The sequence below is a fragment of the Solea solea genome, chromosome 21 (genome assembly GCF_958295425.1).
Source record: "Solea solea chromosome 21, fSolSol10.1, whole genome shotgun sequence".
In the NCBI taxonomy this organism is placed as follows: domain Eukaryota; kingdom Metazoa; phylum Chordata; class Actinopteri; order Pleuronectiformes; family Soleidae; genus Solea; species Solea solea.
This window is the reverse complement of record NC_081154.1, coordinates 16,205,487-16,225,224: the sequence shown is the minus strand read 5'-3', so window position 1 is coordinate 16,225,224 and position 19,738 is coordinate 16,205,487. Positions and strand designations below refer to the sequence as shown.

General features: G+C 40.3%; 1 protein-coding gene across 1 annotated transcript in view; it reads left to right on the top strand.

The window, feature by feature from the left end:
• The window catches only part of LOC131448705 (protocadherin-15-like), a 227,526-nt gene that overhangs the window by 104,843 nt on the left and 102,945 nt on the right, over positions 1-19,738 (top strand). The window contains exons 14-18 of the mRNA XM_058621382.1: positions 2,619-2,768; positions 2,915-3,006; positions 4,210-4,311; positions 12,615-12,747; positions 14,718-14,797. Of these exons, the coding sequence (XP_058477365.1) occupies positions 2,619-2,768; positions 2,915-3,006; positions 4,210-4,311; positions 12,615-12,747; positions 14,718-14,797 (557 nt within the window). The remainder of the gene's footprint in view (positions 1-2,618; positions 2,769-2,914; positions 3,007-4,209; positions 4,312-12,614; positions 12,748-14,717; positions 14,798-19,738) is intronic.

Sequence of the window (19,738 nt, the reverse complement as noted above, 5' to 3'; positions counted from 1 at the left end):
TAAAAGTATGGCCTTCCCTATACTGCGTTGTGGAGCTCACATTTTGGTAGCAGCAAGTTCAAACCTCACACCTAAGCTGTCACTTTAATATGTTGACTTTACGTAAATCCCTCGTTCTATACATCAAACTCTCTATCAAACTTTTGTCTCGTCTGTCTCCTTGTCGTCCTCCAGTCCAATTTTCTTATGCTGTTTTTTTCCCCATCTCAATGTGCCATTCGTTCCCTTTTCTTGCCCCCGTTTTATTTTAGTGCAATCTTTTTAAGCAGTGTCTTTGTTGGTACGGCACAAAGAGACGGAAACAAGTTGTTTAATACTCAAAACACGGGACGGTTCGCACGCGTAAGCCGGGGGTTTTACTGTTCCTGAAGCAAACAACTTGGCACAAAGCCTATGGCAGACCAAACTCTGTTCCCTCGTCAGGTTCTGTTCCCCCTGCCCCTCCTCCAAACTGTGAACGTGCACGCTGACAAAATGTTTATCCTGGAACCCGATTTGAGGTACTGCTGTGCGGGGATCTCGACAGAGAAGAAAACAAGACAAAAAATCTTTCTTTCTTTTGTACATGGCAGGGGAAATCATCACCGCTGCAGATGTTGCTCTTCACAGCAATGACAGAACCTTACAATAGAGGAAGTAACTACACCTGTATACATCCTGTATCATTACAGTTTCATTCTACACATATTTGTAATCATTTGCGATCGAGCCAGAAGGTTTTGACCTTTCTATGGAAATTGTGTTTTGTTTTTTGGAAAGAGAATCTGTTATTTTATTGTTAATGATTCAAGTGAAAATGCAATCAAGAGATTACAGCTTACTAAATTATCACCACCAAAAAAACTGTAATGTTTTCCTTGAAAACCAACCAAATCCATGACAAACTGTAACACACGCTACTCCGCAGAGCAGTTTGGCCCGGTCAGCACGTTGCCCGAGTGTGTTGACACTTTTCCGTGCATGCAGCCGTTAAAGAACATTAAAGATGGAAAACGCAGAGGCCCTGGCGTATTGATTGAAAGGCAGACGCGTACAGTAATCATCATGAGCGTCTTGCGGGAGAAATTAAACTCAAAGAAACCAGAGAGTGAGTCAGCTATTAGACATAGTCGATGATCTGTTCGGGGGAGATGAGCTCGTGGAGAAAATTGGTATCAGTGAAGGGACCCGTGTTCATGAGCACTTTGATATGCACCGTTTGGGATGAACTGCTGTGACTGGAGGAAGTGCAAAGTCATTTCAAATAAAAATGCGAGATGTGATGATGGAAACTGCAAAGAGTTAAAGCACAAACAAACACTTGCTTTGCTCTATAGGTGTATGTCAAGGTCTTTTAGTGCATTCACACCAAACACAGTGAATGTCTATGTCTTCTTATTGTTTCCTTTATGTTTCCTCACAGCAATAATGTGAGTAAACCCAGCTACAACTTTTCTAGCACTAACAAAGTTAGTGTAGTAAAGTGCAAAGTACAACTTTAATCAAATAATGCATACTTTTAGAAGTCAGTCCAACTTCCTGGCTCCCTTCAGTCCATCTCACTTGGGATATGTACATACAGCAACAGGATTATAGTTAGGTGAATGATTAAGCAATGATATATATATATATATATATATATATATATATATACATATATAAATCCTTTTCCTATGTAGGTTGAAACACAGGCATTAACTGAAACAGAAACAGCTGTGTAGGCTTAGAACTGGGCGAGGAACAGCCAGACTCTGCTTGTAAGGAGAGGTAGTGGAGGACAGTTTCATGTCACAGATCATAGACCAAAAGCAGACTGGGGTTCCAAGAATCGCTGTTCAAGTTATTTGACAGGACAAAAACCCCAAATAATACAGCCAATATCTTTAAGAAATATCATCAGCGTAAAGACAAACAAGAAGACGTGGAAGTGATGGCACAGAGCCCTGATCTCAATATCAGCAAATGTGTCTGGGATTACATGAAGAGACAGAAGGATTTAAGCCAGACTACATCCACAGGAGATCTGTGGTTAGTTCTCCAAGACGTTCGGAAACAACCTACTCAACCAGTTCCTTCAAAAACCGCATGCAACTGTACCTAGAAGAGTTGATGCTTTGGTTTGATTTCGATGTTTCTTCTGTGGGCTCGATATACAATTACAGTTCATATTTATGAAAGCATTCCTACCCACCTGCCTAAAACTTTCGCACAACACTGTATCGTCATGAAATGAAATGAAGGTAGAGTCAAATAGATTCGACAGTCATTGTGAGCACTGTGTAGGTAAAATGTAAAGTACATGGCTGGCAGCCGTGACAGATTAGCTCACAAGATTCTCAATACTTTAAAGCTTGCACCCACGAGAACATAAAAATAAACCCGGAGCAGGGATTTAGATTGAACATGTACAGAGCAATTCCCCCTCAAAAGAAACATGGAAACAAACACGACATTATCAAGATGTCAAGGACTTGCTGAGCACACAGTCCACCCACCTCAGGATTTTTTTTTAAAAAGGTGGCTTTTTGGTGGCTGAGCTGAGTTCAACATTTTCTGCAGGAATGATCTGAAGTGTTGCATCTGCCAATTAAAAAAAAAATACAGAATTCAGTATTTCCCGTGTCTCTGTCTGTCTCCAGCTTTTAGCGTCAGACGGAGTCCAGCAGAGCTTTCCGGTTACTGTGACGATAGCGGTGCTGGACGCCAACGACAACACTCCGACTTTCGCCAACGTCTCCTATAACGTCAACCTGTTTACGGATATGATGCCCGGAGAAACTGTGTTGCAGGTAAACACACTCATATTCATTGCTCTAATGAAATGTGTCATATTAGCCAGGATTGCACATAATGTGAACTGAATTTAAATCCACATCGTTAGTCGTAGACTGTGCGGGTTTAGAGACGTAATTGATGTCTGTTTATTTTCCCCCAGTTGTCGGCAAGAGATGCTGATGCAGGTCCCAATGGTGACGTCACCTACCGCATCGTAGCTGGTTCCCAGGGACACTTTCTTATTGGAAACAGGTAATTATATCACTTGCATCATAATATTGTATGGTATTTATTTAAAAATGAATATACTTCAGAATTGAGTTTTTTAAGTGTTTGATTTTACGACAAGATGTAATGATCCATTCGAACAATGATTCACAAAGACTGGGTCGGGATTTCTGCGTATATGTTTTAAGTAACATTAAGAGTAATATTAGTATATAAACAGTAATATATATGGCTGTCACTTTATTTCTCACTCTCAATTTATGAAATTGTGATTTGGGTCACAGTAGGTTGCCATCTTTAAAAAAGTGGGTCCCCACATCCCAAAGTTTGGGGAACACTGCATTAGAACATTTAATGATAGGACGAGCTTAGACAGGTGACTCGGACTGAACGTTGTCCCTGAATACATCTTTTTTTGAGAAAGATAATCTGCTGCTTCTCTTACGTACTCACCACACGTTGTATCACTTTTGATTCATCTGCACAAAAACTGAACCCCGGTGGTTTTATGAGGGCTACTTGTCGGACTATTTCCTGGTTTCACTGCCTGGAGTCTTGTTGCTACGTAAGCAGCAAAGATCATAGATCAATAGATTTTAGTTGACTGTGGTTCACGTGTCAATTGAGAGAAAAGGCTTTGTTTCCTGGACACATAGCTTAACATAATATTAATGTTACAAAAGTGATGTTTTATTGAGTTACGCCAAGTTAAAACGGCACATATATATATTCTTAAGAGATCGGACAATTAAGTGGGTAAATGGTAAAGTGATTTGCATAGAAAAACAAGGCCATTGAAAAGTTCAATGATAAGTTGTAGCTTAGACATAATATTAAAAGGTCTTTTGAGTTAGAATTAGCGACATCTAGTGGTGAGACTGCAGATTGTAACAAATGGAGGTCGTTCTTCTTTGTAGCAAGCTTACACACCCAAATGTCAAAGGCATAATCTGGGTGTTTTCTTATTGGGTTTCTTTTTCATTCAGACTATTGTAGAAAGACTGTGACACAAAATGGGGGCCTCTGTAAAGCCAGATGCAAAATGTACATATATATGTATACATATACATACTGCATATACTAAATGGTACACACTGGATCTTTAAGCAATGCTTCATTTTAAAACTCTTTTAAAACTCTTTAAAACTTGCGACACATGCTGTCATTTTTTAATTAGTGCGGCACAGATTAAGTGCAGTCATGTTATATTAATAACTCTTTTCACAGCACGGGGCTCATTAGCGTGGCACCAGGTGTGGAGCTCACTGTGGGGCGGAGCTACGCCCTGACAGTCGAGGCCATGGACAATGGACCTGAACCTCACAGGAGGTAAGTGTTTCTCTTTCCAGCTGCTTCAACACTCTGAAATGTCATCAGTCTTTCACACTCGGTCATACTCGCCACTGCCTCTCTCTCTCCATCCTTCTCTCCATCTATTCACCATTTCCAGGTGAGGTGTTTTTCTTTTTATATGTATATCATCATGACATTATATTTTTTTGAGAGGAGGAAAATGGATAGAATGTAAGTGGGAGAAGTAGCAGAGTGAAAAGAAATGAGAGGGTGCCACATTAGTAGTTGCTCTCTTCTCGAGGAACATAAAGAAAATGATAAAGTGTACATGTGTTGTTGAAAGCTGGAATCAAGGATAAATGCCGCAGATGTGAGAGAGAGAGAGAAAAATAAAACGCACTCTGCTTTTGTAAGGTGATATTTTTCTTCTCCTCTGCCTCATTTTTTCCCATTTCCCCACTGCCCTTCATCTCTTCTTCACGGATAAAATCAATAAGCAACCGCCAACTTTGAACGACTCCCCAACTCGGGATCTTTCATGGGAAAGGCAGCTGCTTCTAAAACTGTGTAAACTCGAGTGCATATTGATTTTGTATGGCCGTAGTCTGGCACAGATTTTGTGAATTTTTGGATTTAGGAATTGCAACATGAACAGAGGCAAATCCAGCCATCGAGCTGTTCAGTCACTGGAACACAGTCAAACTACCACCGCTCCACAGATTGAAGTAACAGCTGCACTGGCAGCATGTTTGATTCCTTTAGTTTCTTTTTTTGCCCTCTCTTTTTTCTTGTTTTTGCGATGCCGCGCCTCAGATTTACTCAAAACAACATCACAGAGCAGGGACTCAGTGGGAACATGCCATGTGCTCGCGCAGGTTGCAGAGAGTACAACATGCATCAAAAGGCATTAGTGTCGTCTGATATAGTTTTTCATCATCTTGTTTCATGTCATCAAACATTAAAAAAAAACACCACAAGGAACAAAAAAAAACTAAATGTGAGAAAATGTTATCAGTGGAAACAAAAGACCCACACACTTACTGTGCTGCTGTTAACTCGTACTCTAAACACACTGAAGTTTGTGTTGTGTTGTTGTTGCAGACAAAAGATAAAACAAGCAATTTTAATATAACTAATATAAATAAATTAATATTTAGTCAGAGAAATGCAGATGTTGTTTATGTTATTATTCTGAACAGAAACAATGTAACATATGTATGCTGTGTCCTTCATCTGCAAAAAAAGGCTTTCAAGCAATACTATCAGACCTGACTGGGAGAGCAGTGTGTGTATACAGCAGCAGAGCAGGGGCAGCGTGTTTATATGGTCAAACTGCTAAATAACGGAGAATTAACTTTGTGTGGAAACTCTTGTGGTATGCTACAACGGTGTCAAGAGACTGAGCAAAGTCAGGAGGCAGACCTATTCTCAATAAGATCATTTGCTCTCTCACCCTCCTCCTTTTCCTCACATATACTTCACTACACTGGAAATTAGATGAAGATGGAGCGAGAGACGAGGTGATCGTCATTCATCCATTCATAGTCTGCCGTTTTATCCTCCACATGAGGATTTGTTATTTGTTTATTTTTTTTATATATTCTATAGTCAAAATTCCTCAGCTCCACTCTGATCACATACCCTGGTATATACAGTAGAACAGTAGAAGTACCACCAGCTCACTTCCCACTGGTGGCACAGTTTAAGAACCGTGTGGCTCTAACCTGTTTGCAGTTGTCTCGTTTTACTAGTGCAGTGTTGCTTTTGTCACTGGGTGACTAGATATCTAAACTAGGTATGAATATTTTTTTTCCTGAAAATGCGATGTAATAAATCGCAGGAAAGGAGACAAACGTCCCAGGAATCCCAGGAAATCACTGCAGCTAGCACAGTGTGCACTGCTGCATGCGTCAGCATCCTGCACAATGTCCATTTTCCGTTAGCTGGAGGAAGTTCCTTTCACTTTCTTGTTCAGAGGGATCTGTTGGCCTGAGATGTTCTGATTCAATTTAATCCTTGTTAGGTCCTGTAGAGACTTGTTTTGTACTATATCGATGAACATTTCCCTCTCAGCCTCTCCTTTGATGCTCTTACCAAAACACTCTCAATCTACACACTATTTGTCCAAAATCCCTCAAAGTCCTACAAAAAATACCAGGAAACTCAGTTTTCTCCCATAATTAACCTGTCAATCACACAGCCCGCAGATGATTGACAGGCCTCTAGCATCACTGACAGTCACGACGCATTCAGTGACCTCCAGGAAATCTCATTGACAATACAAATTGTGTTCTTAGTTCGCTGATACATATATTTTTATTTTATTTTTTTCCTGTTTCCTGGCAAATTTAATAACGGGAAATTGACGGGAACTGATTGGATTTCCTGGGAGTTCCGTTTCCCTAGATTGAAACTTAATTTTACACACTGCTATTGAGAAACCGAGTGGAGCTTCATCAACATTGTGTGAGCTCAGAGAAGTGGAGCCTAGAGAAGACACAGGGGTCCAGTTATCCCTCTTTTGAATCCCATAATGCTGAAAGGCCATGTAATTATTGATTTAAAACTGTTTTCCTACCTGAGCTTTAAAATATAGGTCCACAAATATTGTGTCTCCTTTTCATACCAACTCTTAGTACTCTTTGTTCAAACTGTATCTGTAATTCTGTCCAAATTGCTGAATAATTGGCTTGCAATACAATTAAAGAGCAATTATCATATTGAAAAAGAGGAACATCCTACTAATTTAACAGAATGAATAAGAATCAGAAAGCTACTCCTTCACCCTGATCAAATATGATTCATCAACAGATTGTTACAAAAAAAGCCAAGAAACCTGGACGGTAGTCAGCCATTGATGCTCAGTGATGGCAGCGATGCGATCGTCAAAGCTTTATGAAGTCACAAAATGAAATTTGTTCCAACATTTGACAGGTGGGTTGTAACCAAGGCGTACCAACATGTATTCTCTAATAAATCAGTCCAGTTTAACCAAGCAAATGATCGCTACATAAGCAGTTATTGCAACGGTTTGCATGTCTGTATTAAATTACACCATTTTTTAATTTATTTTTTAAGCTGTGTCTGTTGTAGTAAATTGCTCTTTTCTGCAGTATTTGTCAGGTGTCATAAAAGCTGGAATCCTCTCCCATCTGGCACCTGGTGCCAGCACGGGCTGCCAAATCAATAGCGAATGTGAGCCATTGCAGATTGAAGGTGGTTCTAGTGATTGGCTCACAGATTGTCCCGAAATTTCCCCTGATCCCCGCGGAAAACACAGCGTGCAAAACAAATCAATGGCTGTCTCGTTCACCGGATTTGTTAAAATTATGGGTCAGGACCCAAAATATACCCGGAGAGTTTTGGTTGCACGCTGTGTGTGGATGTTTCATTCAGATTAGATGTGCTTTTGCGTGGCTGACATTGATGGACCCCAGAATGTTTATAAGGGCTGATGCTCAGAGAACTCATTTACTCGCATCAAAAGGTATAAGACAGAAGAAGGCACCATGACCATGACCAAGAGAGACGAGCAAGTGTAAGATCAAGCATACATTTGCACTTAGGGTAAGATACTGCACAGGTAAGTTGTACATTTTTGGAAAGAATACAAAATCAGTCAGATTTACATGTCTATGAAATTAACGCGATTAATTGCAATTCAATATTTTATTTGTTTGTTCAGCACTAGTTACTACTCAATAGCAAAAGCGATATTATGTTTACTTTCACAGAGTGACCAAGATCAGTCCAAAAATATGCAGTGTTTTGATGCTTCAGCAGGTCAATTTACAGCAACACTATGATGCGTCTAATGTCCCTTGGAAGTCTCAAGCTCCAATGTTTTAATTTCACATATTGTATATGTGAGCCATCATTGAAGATAAACATGACCAAAACACACGTGAGCAATTACACAGCAATTAAAAAATTAATGTATGAAAACATGGAGCAAGTCTTTGAATATTTCACTCCTAGTGGCTGCTAGGTAAATGGGGACATATATGTTGTACAAATACACACTTGTCCAATTTGAGGGTCCCATGTTTTGTTGTTTACCATCGTTATGGAATTGAAAAATGGAGAAAAGGCTTCGTTCCACCTGAGTTGAGAAGAGAGAGAGGGAGAGCGCTGCAGTCGGTTCTCATCAATAATTCCATCTGAATAGTTTTAATAAAACACTGGCTTTCACTCTCTCTGGCAGCATACATTTGTCCAGCCTTTGTCACTTCATTTATTTATTGTTGCGAGCATAAACAGTTTCCATGGCTTTTCTGATCGATGATTCAATTTGAATGGAGCTAATCTCTCCCTTCACTCCCTCTCTGAGATCTTGCCAAGTGGGCGCACAAACTGAGTGCTTGTGCTTCCTACCCGGAGACATGGTGCATTTACGGTCCGGTGTGAAAGATTTAGGTGAAATCATTTCCAATTGGCAGAATATAAAATAATTATACTGATGCGTTTTACAATTTGTACAACCGCCTGAATATCTGAATGGTTTCAATTACCAGCAACGAGCCCTATATTTACAGGATTATCAGGGGCAAGTCTTCACTACTGAGGCCGCCATCTTGGACCAGCACTTCTTCACATATTTTCAGCTGAAACTTCACTGGTAGATGTTGTAGATGCCCAGAATCAGACGCTCTAAACTTGTTAGTGTGTAGTCCAGCAGAGGGCAGTGTGAACAGAACAATGTGTCTGATCCTAAGCATGAAGGTCATGGTGGGGTTGGAGCCCAGCTGACGTAGGTGCAAAAGCCAAAGTACCAAAGTGGGATTCAAAACCGGTGACCTTCTTGCTGTGAGGCAACATTGCTAGCCACTTGTCTGCCGTGTTACCCTTCACTTGTTAATTAAAAGTAAGGTTGGCCACCCAGAAAATACACAATGATTCAAGTGAAGCGAAGCCTACGTGTAGTATACGCATTGATATGAGTCTCATTAATAGAAATAAAGAGAAAATCATGAAACGCAACACAATGAGACATTAGATCAGTCCTCAATCAAAAACCGAAACAACAAACAATAGTCTATGTCACAGAGTCCGTGTAACTGTCCATGGTACTGATCATCTTGGCAAGTGAAACAATGTATTAGTTACTTCTATTACTAGTTAACCTGTTCAATAATTAGCTGTCCATGTACATGTGGTGCTTAACGTGCGTAAAGGCGCGCTGCGCGGCCGCAGCATTTAAAGGTTCTTTGACAACAGCCCTCATTCAGCCCAATTCATGCTGGTGTTATATTTTTAAAAGAATTAAAACAAGTTTTCAGAATTTTCAGGTTCCTCAAATGTGAATATGTTCATGACAACTCAATAATTTTGGTTTTTGGACAAAACAAGACACTTGAGAAGATCATCATTTCCAGGTTTGAAAAAAACTCAACAATTTACGGACCCAACAATTTACATGTACACTGTTCATTTACGAAATGTGCAGTTGGAATGAGACCAGGTTGCAGGACTTGACTGTTAAAACCGTAATGTTTGAGGATTTCTTTCCTGTTTTTTTATAAGTGGGCTCACATTGACCCCATCAATACTTTTCCTCCCTCTTTGAGGCAGAGTGAAAATAATTCAATATGCGTAAAGTTGCACACACCTCACTGTGCAGCCACGCTGTGCAGCCAAATACCAGTCAAACTCAAAGCACTTTCATTTTAAAGTGGCCGTCCCAAAATGTTTTAGAAAACACCATGAATGCCATGAATATGTAACACCATGAATATTTCAAAGCAACTTTGTGTTAAAGGGTATGAACTGCATTGCTATGGTGGATTGATCATTTGAATTCACTCATTTGGCAGATTGCTACATACAGTTTGTATTTAGAAAGAGTTACGCCAGATTGCGGATGAGTGAATGTGGCGTGTTATTGCCTTGGTACGTCTCTCTTTTAATCCCATTAACTAATGAGATTTTCACACGTTCTTTTTGGTGATGGACCTCGAGTCTGTTTTTCCTGCCAGCTCACAGCGAAATTCAGAATCAAGTACATAGACACAAGGAATTCTCTCACAAACATGTGATTAAGAAATAGTGGGGAAATGTTAATGCAGAATATACAAATATACAATAATGGTGCAAGATAGTGCACAAATTGTGCCAGTTAACTGTTAACAGTTCAGTAGGGTGACTGCTGTGAGGAAGGAACTGCTCCTGTGCCTGTTAGTCCTGCTCTGGAGAGCTCTGAGGTGCCTGCCGTACGGGAGCAGTTCAAAAGAGACTGTGTGCAGGCTGAGTTGGGTCCTTTAGGATGTTCCCTGCCCTCTTTCGAGTCCTGGAGGAGCACAAGTCATGGATAGAGGGGCAGGGATGATGCACTCTGCAGTCTTCACAGTGTGCTGCAGTCTGGTTTTTCCAAACCACACAGTCAGGTGCAGTCATTTGCGTAGAGGGAGAAGTTTTATACAGTGAAAACGAACTTTATTCACAGTTTCATCTTCTATATCTGCCTCATACGTCACAAACAGCATGTCCTGTTCCTGTTTCAAAGTAAAAGCCCTCAAGCATTCCACTCTTCTTTTTTTTTCTTATTGGAGAATCCTGGCGTTTAATTGAGTACAGTGAGCACATGTGGATTTTCAAAAGCAAACTTTATGTAAAGTAAAGCAGAAACTCCACAGTGGCTCCGCGGCAGGTGAGCAGGAGACAAGTATATGTCAATTAAACCATAGTTTCATGTTTTCGAGTGGTATTTTGGAGAATGCATTACAGCAACTTGAAGTCCATTGTTTAACCATAGCTGTTATTTATTGTCGAATGGCAACAAGCATTAACGGTGTAGTTCACCAGCCGCCACCTACTATGCTGTAGTGTACTTTGTGACCAAAGTTCTGTGTAACTGATGTTGCTGCTGCACAATGCTTAGAGCTGGTGCACCAGACTTACTGTATGTTCCACCTGCAGTAACTTGTCATTTGTCAAAGTTTCCTCACTGTGCTGCTGTTGTTTATAGGGGGTGATACTGTTCTAAAATCTCCAGAACCAGACCAGAAACACCTTTATGGTTAAATAACTGACATTTTCAACCATGGGAAACTGGTTAATAGTTGCATCCTTATGCAAATCTGTTGTAAAAGGCTAGAAAAGAAAAACAAAATCTCCTCTGACTCATCTGTGAGTCCACACTCAGTCTCTGGGAGCGACTGCCCTTAATATGACCTTGATAAAGCGGGTGTCACTTTGCGTTTCAGCTGAGTCTGACTTTAATTTGCTGTTTGCACTGCGTTATCTCTCAATTGTGTGCGGCAGACAAGTCGCTGGAGGGCTGAAGAATGCCAACTGCGACCCAGGTAATTAAATCTTTACAGAAAGATAAACTGACACAAGGACACAAGCTGTTAACGGCACCGGAAATAAACAGCTTCGTCAATCTCAGGTCATTAAGGTGACGTTGACTGAAAAATGTCACTGAGTGCACCTTATTAAATGGCCGGTGTTATTTGTCAAACGGGAAGGACTGGCAATTAAGACTTTTACAAAGCATAACAATCCGTCGCAGATATTAATCAAAAATGTGTTTTCACTTCATCTTCCAAATGAATTCATCTTTTTTTTTTTTTTTTACAGTTTGTTGGCTTTAAAGCCTTTTCTCCCGTAAACATTTAATTTATTTAACTTTCCATACCTGTTAAGTCATTTCCAGATTAATCTATCATCCACAGTTGGTTTAGCAGCTCTTGCTGTATAACAGTATGTACATTCACTCCTACAGTACATGCAGCTCTGGGTATTTGTACATGCCTTTAAAATATTTGTTCTATGAAAAGTTTATGCGTTCTGGTGCAGGGTTCAGGGTTTTGAAAAGAATATTTGAGATTCTGAAGGTTTTCATAATAGCATATATACTAACTGCATAATATGGGGCACATTGAAAGGGTGATATAACATCCTAAGATGTGCTTCCTTTCAACTGAATTAATTGAAAATGTTCTTTAAGTGGAACAGCAGCAAACCTGTGCATGAATTAGTAACTGCAACAGAAAAAGAAGTTTGCCAAAAATGCTCAAAGATTCAGAAAGCACTCTCGGTGCCACTCAAACTGCTGTGGACTTCAAACTCTCATCGATTACTTAAACACAGCTTGAAGTGCAAGGGAAACAAACACTAGTCATCCACTCTAAACTTGAATAATAGACCGCTCACTTTCTCTGACACTGTTTTTTTTTCTTTTTAAACCTGCTATCCTCACAAGGTTCTTCTTACTCGCATCCTTTTCCACCATTCATCTGCTTCCACCACCTTTAACTGCAACTCGGTTTCTGCAACTGCCCAGTGTGTCCAATTTGTCTCAGCTCATCTCACGCCCTTGTCTTGTCTTCTCTCTCTAGGTCATCAATAACCACTGTCTACATTGACGTTTTGCCCCCAAACAACCAAAGTCCTCCCCGTTTCCCGCAGCAACAGTACAGCCTGGAGGTCAGCGAGGCCATGAGGACTGGAGCTACACTGCTCAATCTGCAGGTACCATCGTGCTCTCTGTTTCTACCACTCTACCACTGACTCATGACCTCTAGTGAAACAATGTATCACTTACTTCTATTACTAGTTAACCTGTTAAATAATAAGATTGGTCTAGCTTTGACTGGTACAACCATTGTAATATTGTGTTGAGGAATTGAAGCTGGCGTTTTTCCATTATTAATTTATAACAGGACTCGGCTCAGCTCGACTCTACTAAATTTTTGGGGTTTTTTGCTTTTCCAGTAGTGATAGTACCTGGTGCTTTTTTTTAGTACCTGCTCTGTTGAGGTTCCAAGCGAGCTGATTGGCAGAGAGTGTCATCACTGGAAGAGTCATGGCAACAATGGCGAACTGTGGATCAGTTAAAAAAGTTAAAAAAGACTTAAAAATCCTGAAAACATGTGGTCATCTCCAACATTTAGCAAAGACATTTACACCAGACTCTTCTGTTAAATATTGAGATTTTAGACATCTCCTTGATTATTGTTGGAGATTAACCCAGATTTTTAGGATTGTTAATCTTTTAAACTGATCTACAGTTCGCCTTGATTGTGTTGGACGTCTCTTCCTGTGACGACACTCTGAGCAATTAGCGGCCGGCAGTCTGACGAGCGTCACACATAGTACCTACTCAGTGCGCTTGGAACCTCGCCAGAGCAGGTGCTAAAAAAAAGCACCTGGTACCAGGTACCACACTTGCGGAAACGCAACTTAACCGTGCCGTGCCGAGGCGAGGCGAGGCGAGGCGAGCTGGTGGAAACACGCCATTAGTGTGGTTGTATGAGGGACTGACACAAAGTCAGTGGTGTGTCCTCCCTTTGCTGCGAGCGAGGCTGAGACACAGAGGTATGCTGTCATGGGAAAACATGGCTGCCAACAGGGACTCAAGGTAGAACACATCTGTCGCACCGATGTGCAATTCCAAGTAATTACCGCCAGCATCTCTACCCATAACCCTCCACTGAAAGTAGTAAACATCCAGGTTTATTTTTTGCAATAGAATCTACTTCTGGATGTTTCCGTAGGTGCTTCTTGGCGCTTTCAGTCATACTCTCAACTGTTGGCGGCCGTCTCGCTTTATTAGCGCCGTGTTGCTGTTGTGCTTCCTCCTTGCCTTCAACAGCCTTGAGCGTAAAACTAAGTGTGGGAATGTCGCCCACGGGGACGAGAGCTAAACACAGCTATTGTTAGAAACGCAGTGTATTATGACCTCATTTGACCGTGGTTTTAAAGTCATCGACATTTGTTTTTATTTAAAAGTTGCATACTACAGCTTTAACAAAAAGGCTCACCAAATAAAATCTTTGCAGGCACCTCGCCATTATATAGGATTTTACCACCAGAAATTAAAGTTTGTGATGCTTTTGAATACTGTTCTCTCCCCACACCAAAGTCCATATTAAAACTTAACTATTCAACCTTCAAAGAGTTTTTGATCCACTAGATCAGCGAGTTGTTGACGTTACTTAGTCCAAATGTGTTGTTTTTTGACATCAGTGTTTGGAATCCTTCGTTCAAATCGACCAAAATAACACAAACTTGCCAAAAGAGCTGCTCCTGTGTCTCCATGAGCTAAAAACATGATTTTTTTCCATGGACTTCGGTTTATACACTTAATGTTCCAGCTAGAACGGCCTGTGTAATAGTGAGAAAAAATGGGAAATACATTGGATTTTTTCCTTCAATGTCAGCAAGCCTTTGTGTCTCAGGCTGGTTCTTGGTGCAAGGGGCGTGTACAGCGTAATAGCACTGTTTATGTGGCTATACCTCATACAACCACACTTAAGATATTCCTCAGCTGTCCTTTTAATACCACAATCTCCTCACATCCCGCATGGTAACTGCAGAATACCTCCTGCTCAGAACTGCTGTTTAGAGATCAGTGCAGTGACACTAATGGTTGAATTCTAAGAAATATTGTTATAATTTATTTTAAATAATGTGTCCGTCTCCTCTGTTTCCTTATTAAGGCAGTGGATCGTGAGAGGGACACTATCACCTACAGAATCTATAGTGGAGACCCACATGGACAGTTTGCCCTACAGGAAAAGTAAGTTTACACACATATAAATCATTTTTTTACATTACATTTGAAGAAAACCTTGGGAGCTTGTTGACATGTTTATGCTCCTGTCACGTTCTCTGTGTGCCATGTGCCGTTATTGTGTACGCACGGACACACCCACACTCTCTCTCTCACATTCTCCCACGTTCACAGACACACACACACACACACAGCTTTTGTTTTCAGTAATCATTTCTTGCTCATTAAATGGGGGAATGATCCTATCTGTGTTGGCAGAGGGAGAAGGAGGGGGGAGTAACCAAACAAAGGAAACTACGACAGGGCAGAGTAAAAAAAGAGGGACAGAGAGGGAGTTAAAGAGCTGAGAAGTAAATGATGAACAAGAGTGACAGACAACTGGGGATTTAAAGATGAGCATTAAGTTACAGAGCTGCTCAGAAATTCTTAATGGTGAAGATTAAAGTGAGAGGGCTTTCATTTGTGCACAGTATGGCGCTGTCAGACGTTCTAAAACGTTCTAAAAAGTTGGACAGATATTTCAGCGTCTCAACTGTTTTTTTCTGCAGAACAAAACCTCATTTCTTTTTGGCACAGGATCAACTGCTTCTGTGCGGAATGTGGCTCAGTGATTTCTCTTGAGGGAACTCATTATTTAAAAAGATGAGGATTTAGGGCAGAGGTCTCAAACTCATGGCCCATGGGCCACATTAGGCCCTCCAGTTGATTTCATTCAGCCTGCCACTTAATCTTAACTTCATTTTTTTTAATTGTTTGTTTTATTAAGATTAATTTAGCATCATAACTACATTTTTATTGTAAACTATACATCGTTCCATGTCAACACAAATTATTTTATTTTTAAATGATATAAAATATAATAAAAAAAAAAAAAATCATGATATAGTTTTAAGCTCATATTGCCCACCCCTGCTGAACAGATGGTTTTTTTACTTGACCGGTCCACTACTCCATAGAAGTCCATAGAAGAGGACACGCACATTCATATTATGATGAATTCATAAAAAAAGATGACTTTATCACATTTCTGTTCTATGGAGCGGCTGTTGATTGATGGTAGAGCAGGTTGGCTCCTGTGGTCTACATGCCGATGTGTACCAGGGCAAGACACCTACCACAATTTGCCTTTTACTATATATATCCAGCCACAGAAAGTGGATAATGTCGAGGTCAAACTGCAAGTTTTAAGCAGGATTAAAGGTTGATCCAGCAGACGTAAAGTGTTGGGACCCATCGCCCTCAAAAACTCATCAATTTAAGCCTCACTGTGATTCAGACTGAATGACAATCAAGGATGGATGTGGGAAGATTTTGACCTTCCGACACAAGCTCTGGCATGTTTAATTTATTTTTATTTCTTTACAGCTTTTTTCTGCTTTCTACAATGCGTTCCGTCTCCTCAGTGACGGCCTCACCCTGCCTCACCTCCCTGACTTACTTCAGCTTCACACTCCTTCACTAAGATCAGCTGCTCTTGGTCGTCCCAAAGACGAGGCTGCAGCTCAGGGGGGTTCGGGTTGTAAATCCATCCATCCGTCTTCTACCACTTTATCCTCCACAGGAGGGTCGCAGGGGGGGCTGTACCAATCTCAGCTGACATAGTCCATCGCAGGGCCACATGCATAGACAAACAACCACCCACTCTCACACTGGTCAATTTAGAGTGTCCAATTTACCCAATCCCTATATTGCATGTTTTTGGACTGTGGGAGGAAGCCGGAGAACCCAGAGAAAACCCACCAGAGTGCTAACCACTGCACTAACCATGTGGCCCCTGGGTTTTTTAATGTGATTTATAAATAAATTGGATTGGATTGGATGTCGTGACCAGGATGTGACTCTGCCTATCGCCCTATGTCAGCTGAGATTGGCACAGCGCCCCTGCGACCAGTCTTCTATAAAGTACTTGAAAGCGATACTTGAGCAAAAGTACGTATGTATCTTACCAGAAAATGACTTTGGTCACCTTTTATAATTATTACTTGAGTAAAAGTCTTAAAGTACCTGACATTTACTGTACTTAAGTATCGAAATTAATTTTCCGATATTAAATGTACTTAAGTATTAGAAGTAAAAGTAAAAGTATTGGTTGGCCGCTCAGCTGAGAGCTGAAACCCGGTGTCCGGAGTGTACAACAGAAACCCGGAGACCAGAGCCTCAGTGTCAGACACGGTGAACAACGAGCCGCTGGTGTGCTTCAAGTCCACTTAAAACTGAAATCTGCGGCTAACAGCTGAGTGGCTAGTGGATAGTTAAGGGAAACGTATCGGAGTAAGAGTACACATTTAATTTAGGAAATGTGGTGAAGTAAAAGTAAAAGTTGTCAGAAATATAAATAACGAGGTAAAGTACAGATACGTGAAAATTCTACTTAAGTACAGTAAGTATTTGTACTTTGTTACATTACAAAACTGCCCGCGACCCTCATGTGGAAGATAAAGTGGTAGAAAATAAATGGATGTTCAAAAGTAACACATGTAAACAAACAAATTGAGTGGTATAAGAGGAGTGAAGCTGCCTCACGTTCTCTGTGAAGGATGAACAGTCCATACCAGAGGTTGCGCTAGACTTTTTCGTTGTCTGTCATTTTGACTGACAGGGTCATAAAAATCCCGTCATAATCAATTTTGATAAATCGACCTGATAAGTGTATGATGGGTTATTTTTCTTAACATAAAGTCACTGCACTGCACTGCACAGCCCATGCAGTAGCTAATGAAGGAGCCAAAATGCATTTAAATCAATATGTAAATCATTCGGGGGACGAAAATAATCAGTCAAAGCTGATTAGTCAGAAATATCAGATTGAAGCCCCTTGGCTTTTCTTTCTTTTTTTAATACTTTTTTCTTCCATTGTGAGATTATATGTCCATTTATTGAATGGTATTTTATAACTTAACAGAAACGTTATTAAAGGAGCGAGATACTGATTTGTACCATTCATTCATTCAGGTTTTTGAGTATGTTTTCTGGAAGGACTGCTGCATAAGAATAAGAATAATGTCCTGTTGAGTCATTATACTAAGCACACCCCAGAGGGCATTTCTTTATATCATGGTGAGAGAAGTGTTGATATGGTCGCGCATCCGCATTAGGAAAAGTACCCATAATCCCATAACAGTAAAGAAAATAGACTTCTGAGTAAGTCTAAAGCTTTTATGGTTTTTATATCAGCACTTGTAAATGACTACTAAAAGTGGAATTTGTGAGACAAATTAACATTCTGAGAAAACAAGAGTGCACCACTGACTTGTTCCAATGTTAAGCAGAGGAAGCACAGACATTGGCAAATGACTGCATCTGTCATGTGAAACATAAACATCCTGGGTTGGGATTTTTTTTTTCTCGTAACAAGGGCCATTAAAATTTCCACAACTGTTACTTTTAATCACATTGATTCATTTAAATTACTGGTAATCTCTCTCTAATGCACTGACTGTAACTGTTTCTGTTTGGTGAGACACCTGATGTCAGATGGTGAATCTGCCAATGTTTTATCTGTATCTGTATCAGTCATCCACTCTTTCACGACCACAAAACAATTTGATTTCCTTTGGTTCTAACAACAGTCAGTTCCAAAAGCTCTTATACAAATTCCACTTCTTTAGGTTTCAGGTTTCTAGCCATCAGCTCACGCTACACAAAGTCTTCCCCGAGTCTTCCATATCTAAGTTTGCCTTGCTTTGTAAACCACTCGCCCCTACAAAAAAAACATCAGCTTTTTAGCTCGCGGAGACATGAGGGACATGGTCCGCTGCCAAGTTTATGTCTCCTGTCAACACTGCTCCTTAAAGAGCAGTCAAGAGAAGTTTGGAAACACTGCTGCCTCAGTGGTTTCAAAACTCTGAGTCCATGTCCGAATAAGCAAAAACAGATTTTAAAGAGGATGACATGGATACCACCCTTCTGACGGACTGGCAACCAGTTTAGAGTGTACCCGGCCTGCCTCGTGTGGACCATAGGACTACCAGCAATTTCTTAAAAATGACCATGATATCGACATTTTAGTGCTTTAATCATGTACTACCTGAAATGTCACCTACACAGAGTTTCCTTTAGGAATAGTATCAAAATAACCCATTTTTGGTGGAGCTAGACCGACACAATGTCACAATAAGTATCATCGGGCACAGCCCACACCCCGCCTACTAAATAAAGGTAGTCCATCTTAAATGAGAACCAGAAAGTCGTCTGTCTTCCATGTTTAGCTGTTGTATGTTGTCGCGCTGTGTTGTAGCTGCTTTGCCGATATTGCAGGTGCATCCATGGTCATTTGCCGTGGGAATAATACACAACTCCTTATATGGTGATCCTGGGGGTGTGTGTTCATAAGTCATAAGTTCATAAATTTAAAAAAATATATATTTTTTGTCTTCTTATGTGTTGTTCAGTCAAAGACGATTCATTTTATATCCCATTTTTAGGAGTAATATGAAGTAGCAATAATTGTGCAGAAGTCACAAAATGAGACCATTCTTCTTTGAACTGTGACGTATTTCCAAATGTCACAAATGAAATCCAATTTTAAACATTATGAGCACTTTTTGCCCAGGTGTTATATAGTTGGTGAAAATGACATTATTTTTGTTTTCATCATATTGCCTAGGTTGTGCTTAGAAAAAGAATACAAGAAGCTCTTAATTGCACATTTTAACAGTAATGGAAAAAAGCAGCCAAAATGCTCTGTGTTATAAGGGTTAACACTTATTCCACTCAGCCTCTTCACTGGCCTACTCTTTTTTTTTTCCATTGCGGTTTCTCATTTGTAGCATTTTCTTGTATAAATAACCCTATGTAGAGTGAACAATGTGTCTTCCATTTACACAAAAAAAAAGGGCCATGAAACATTTGTTTTCCTCTGCGTTTGTATGGACACAGATTACTTTTCATTCACTGCTACAATTCTCCACTGGACAAATGTAGCGTCATCCTCTTGTAAATATACGT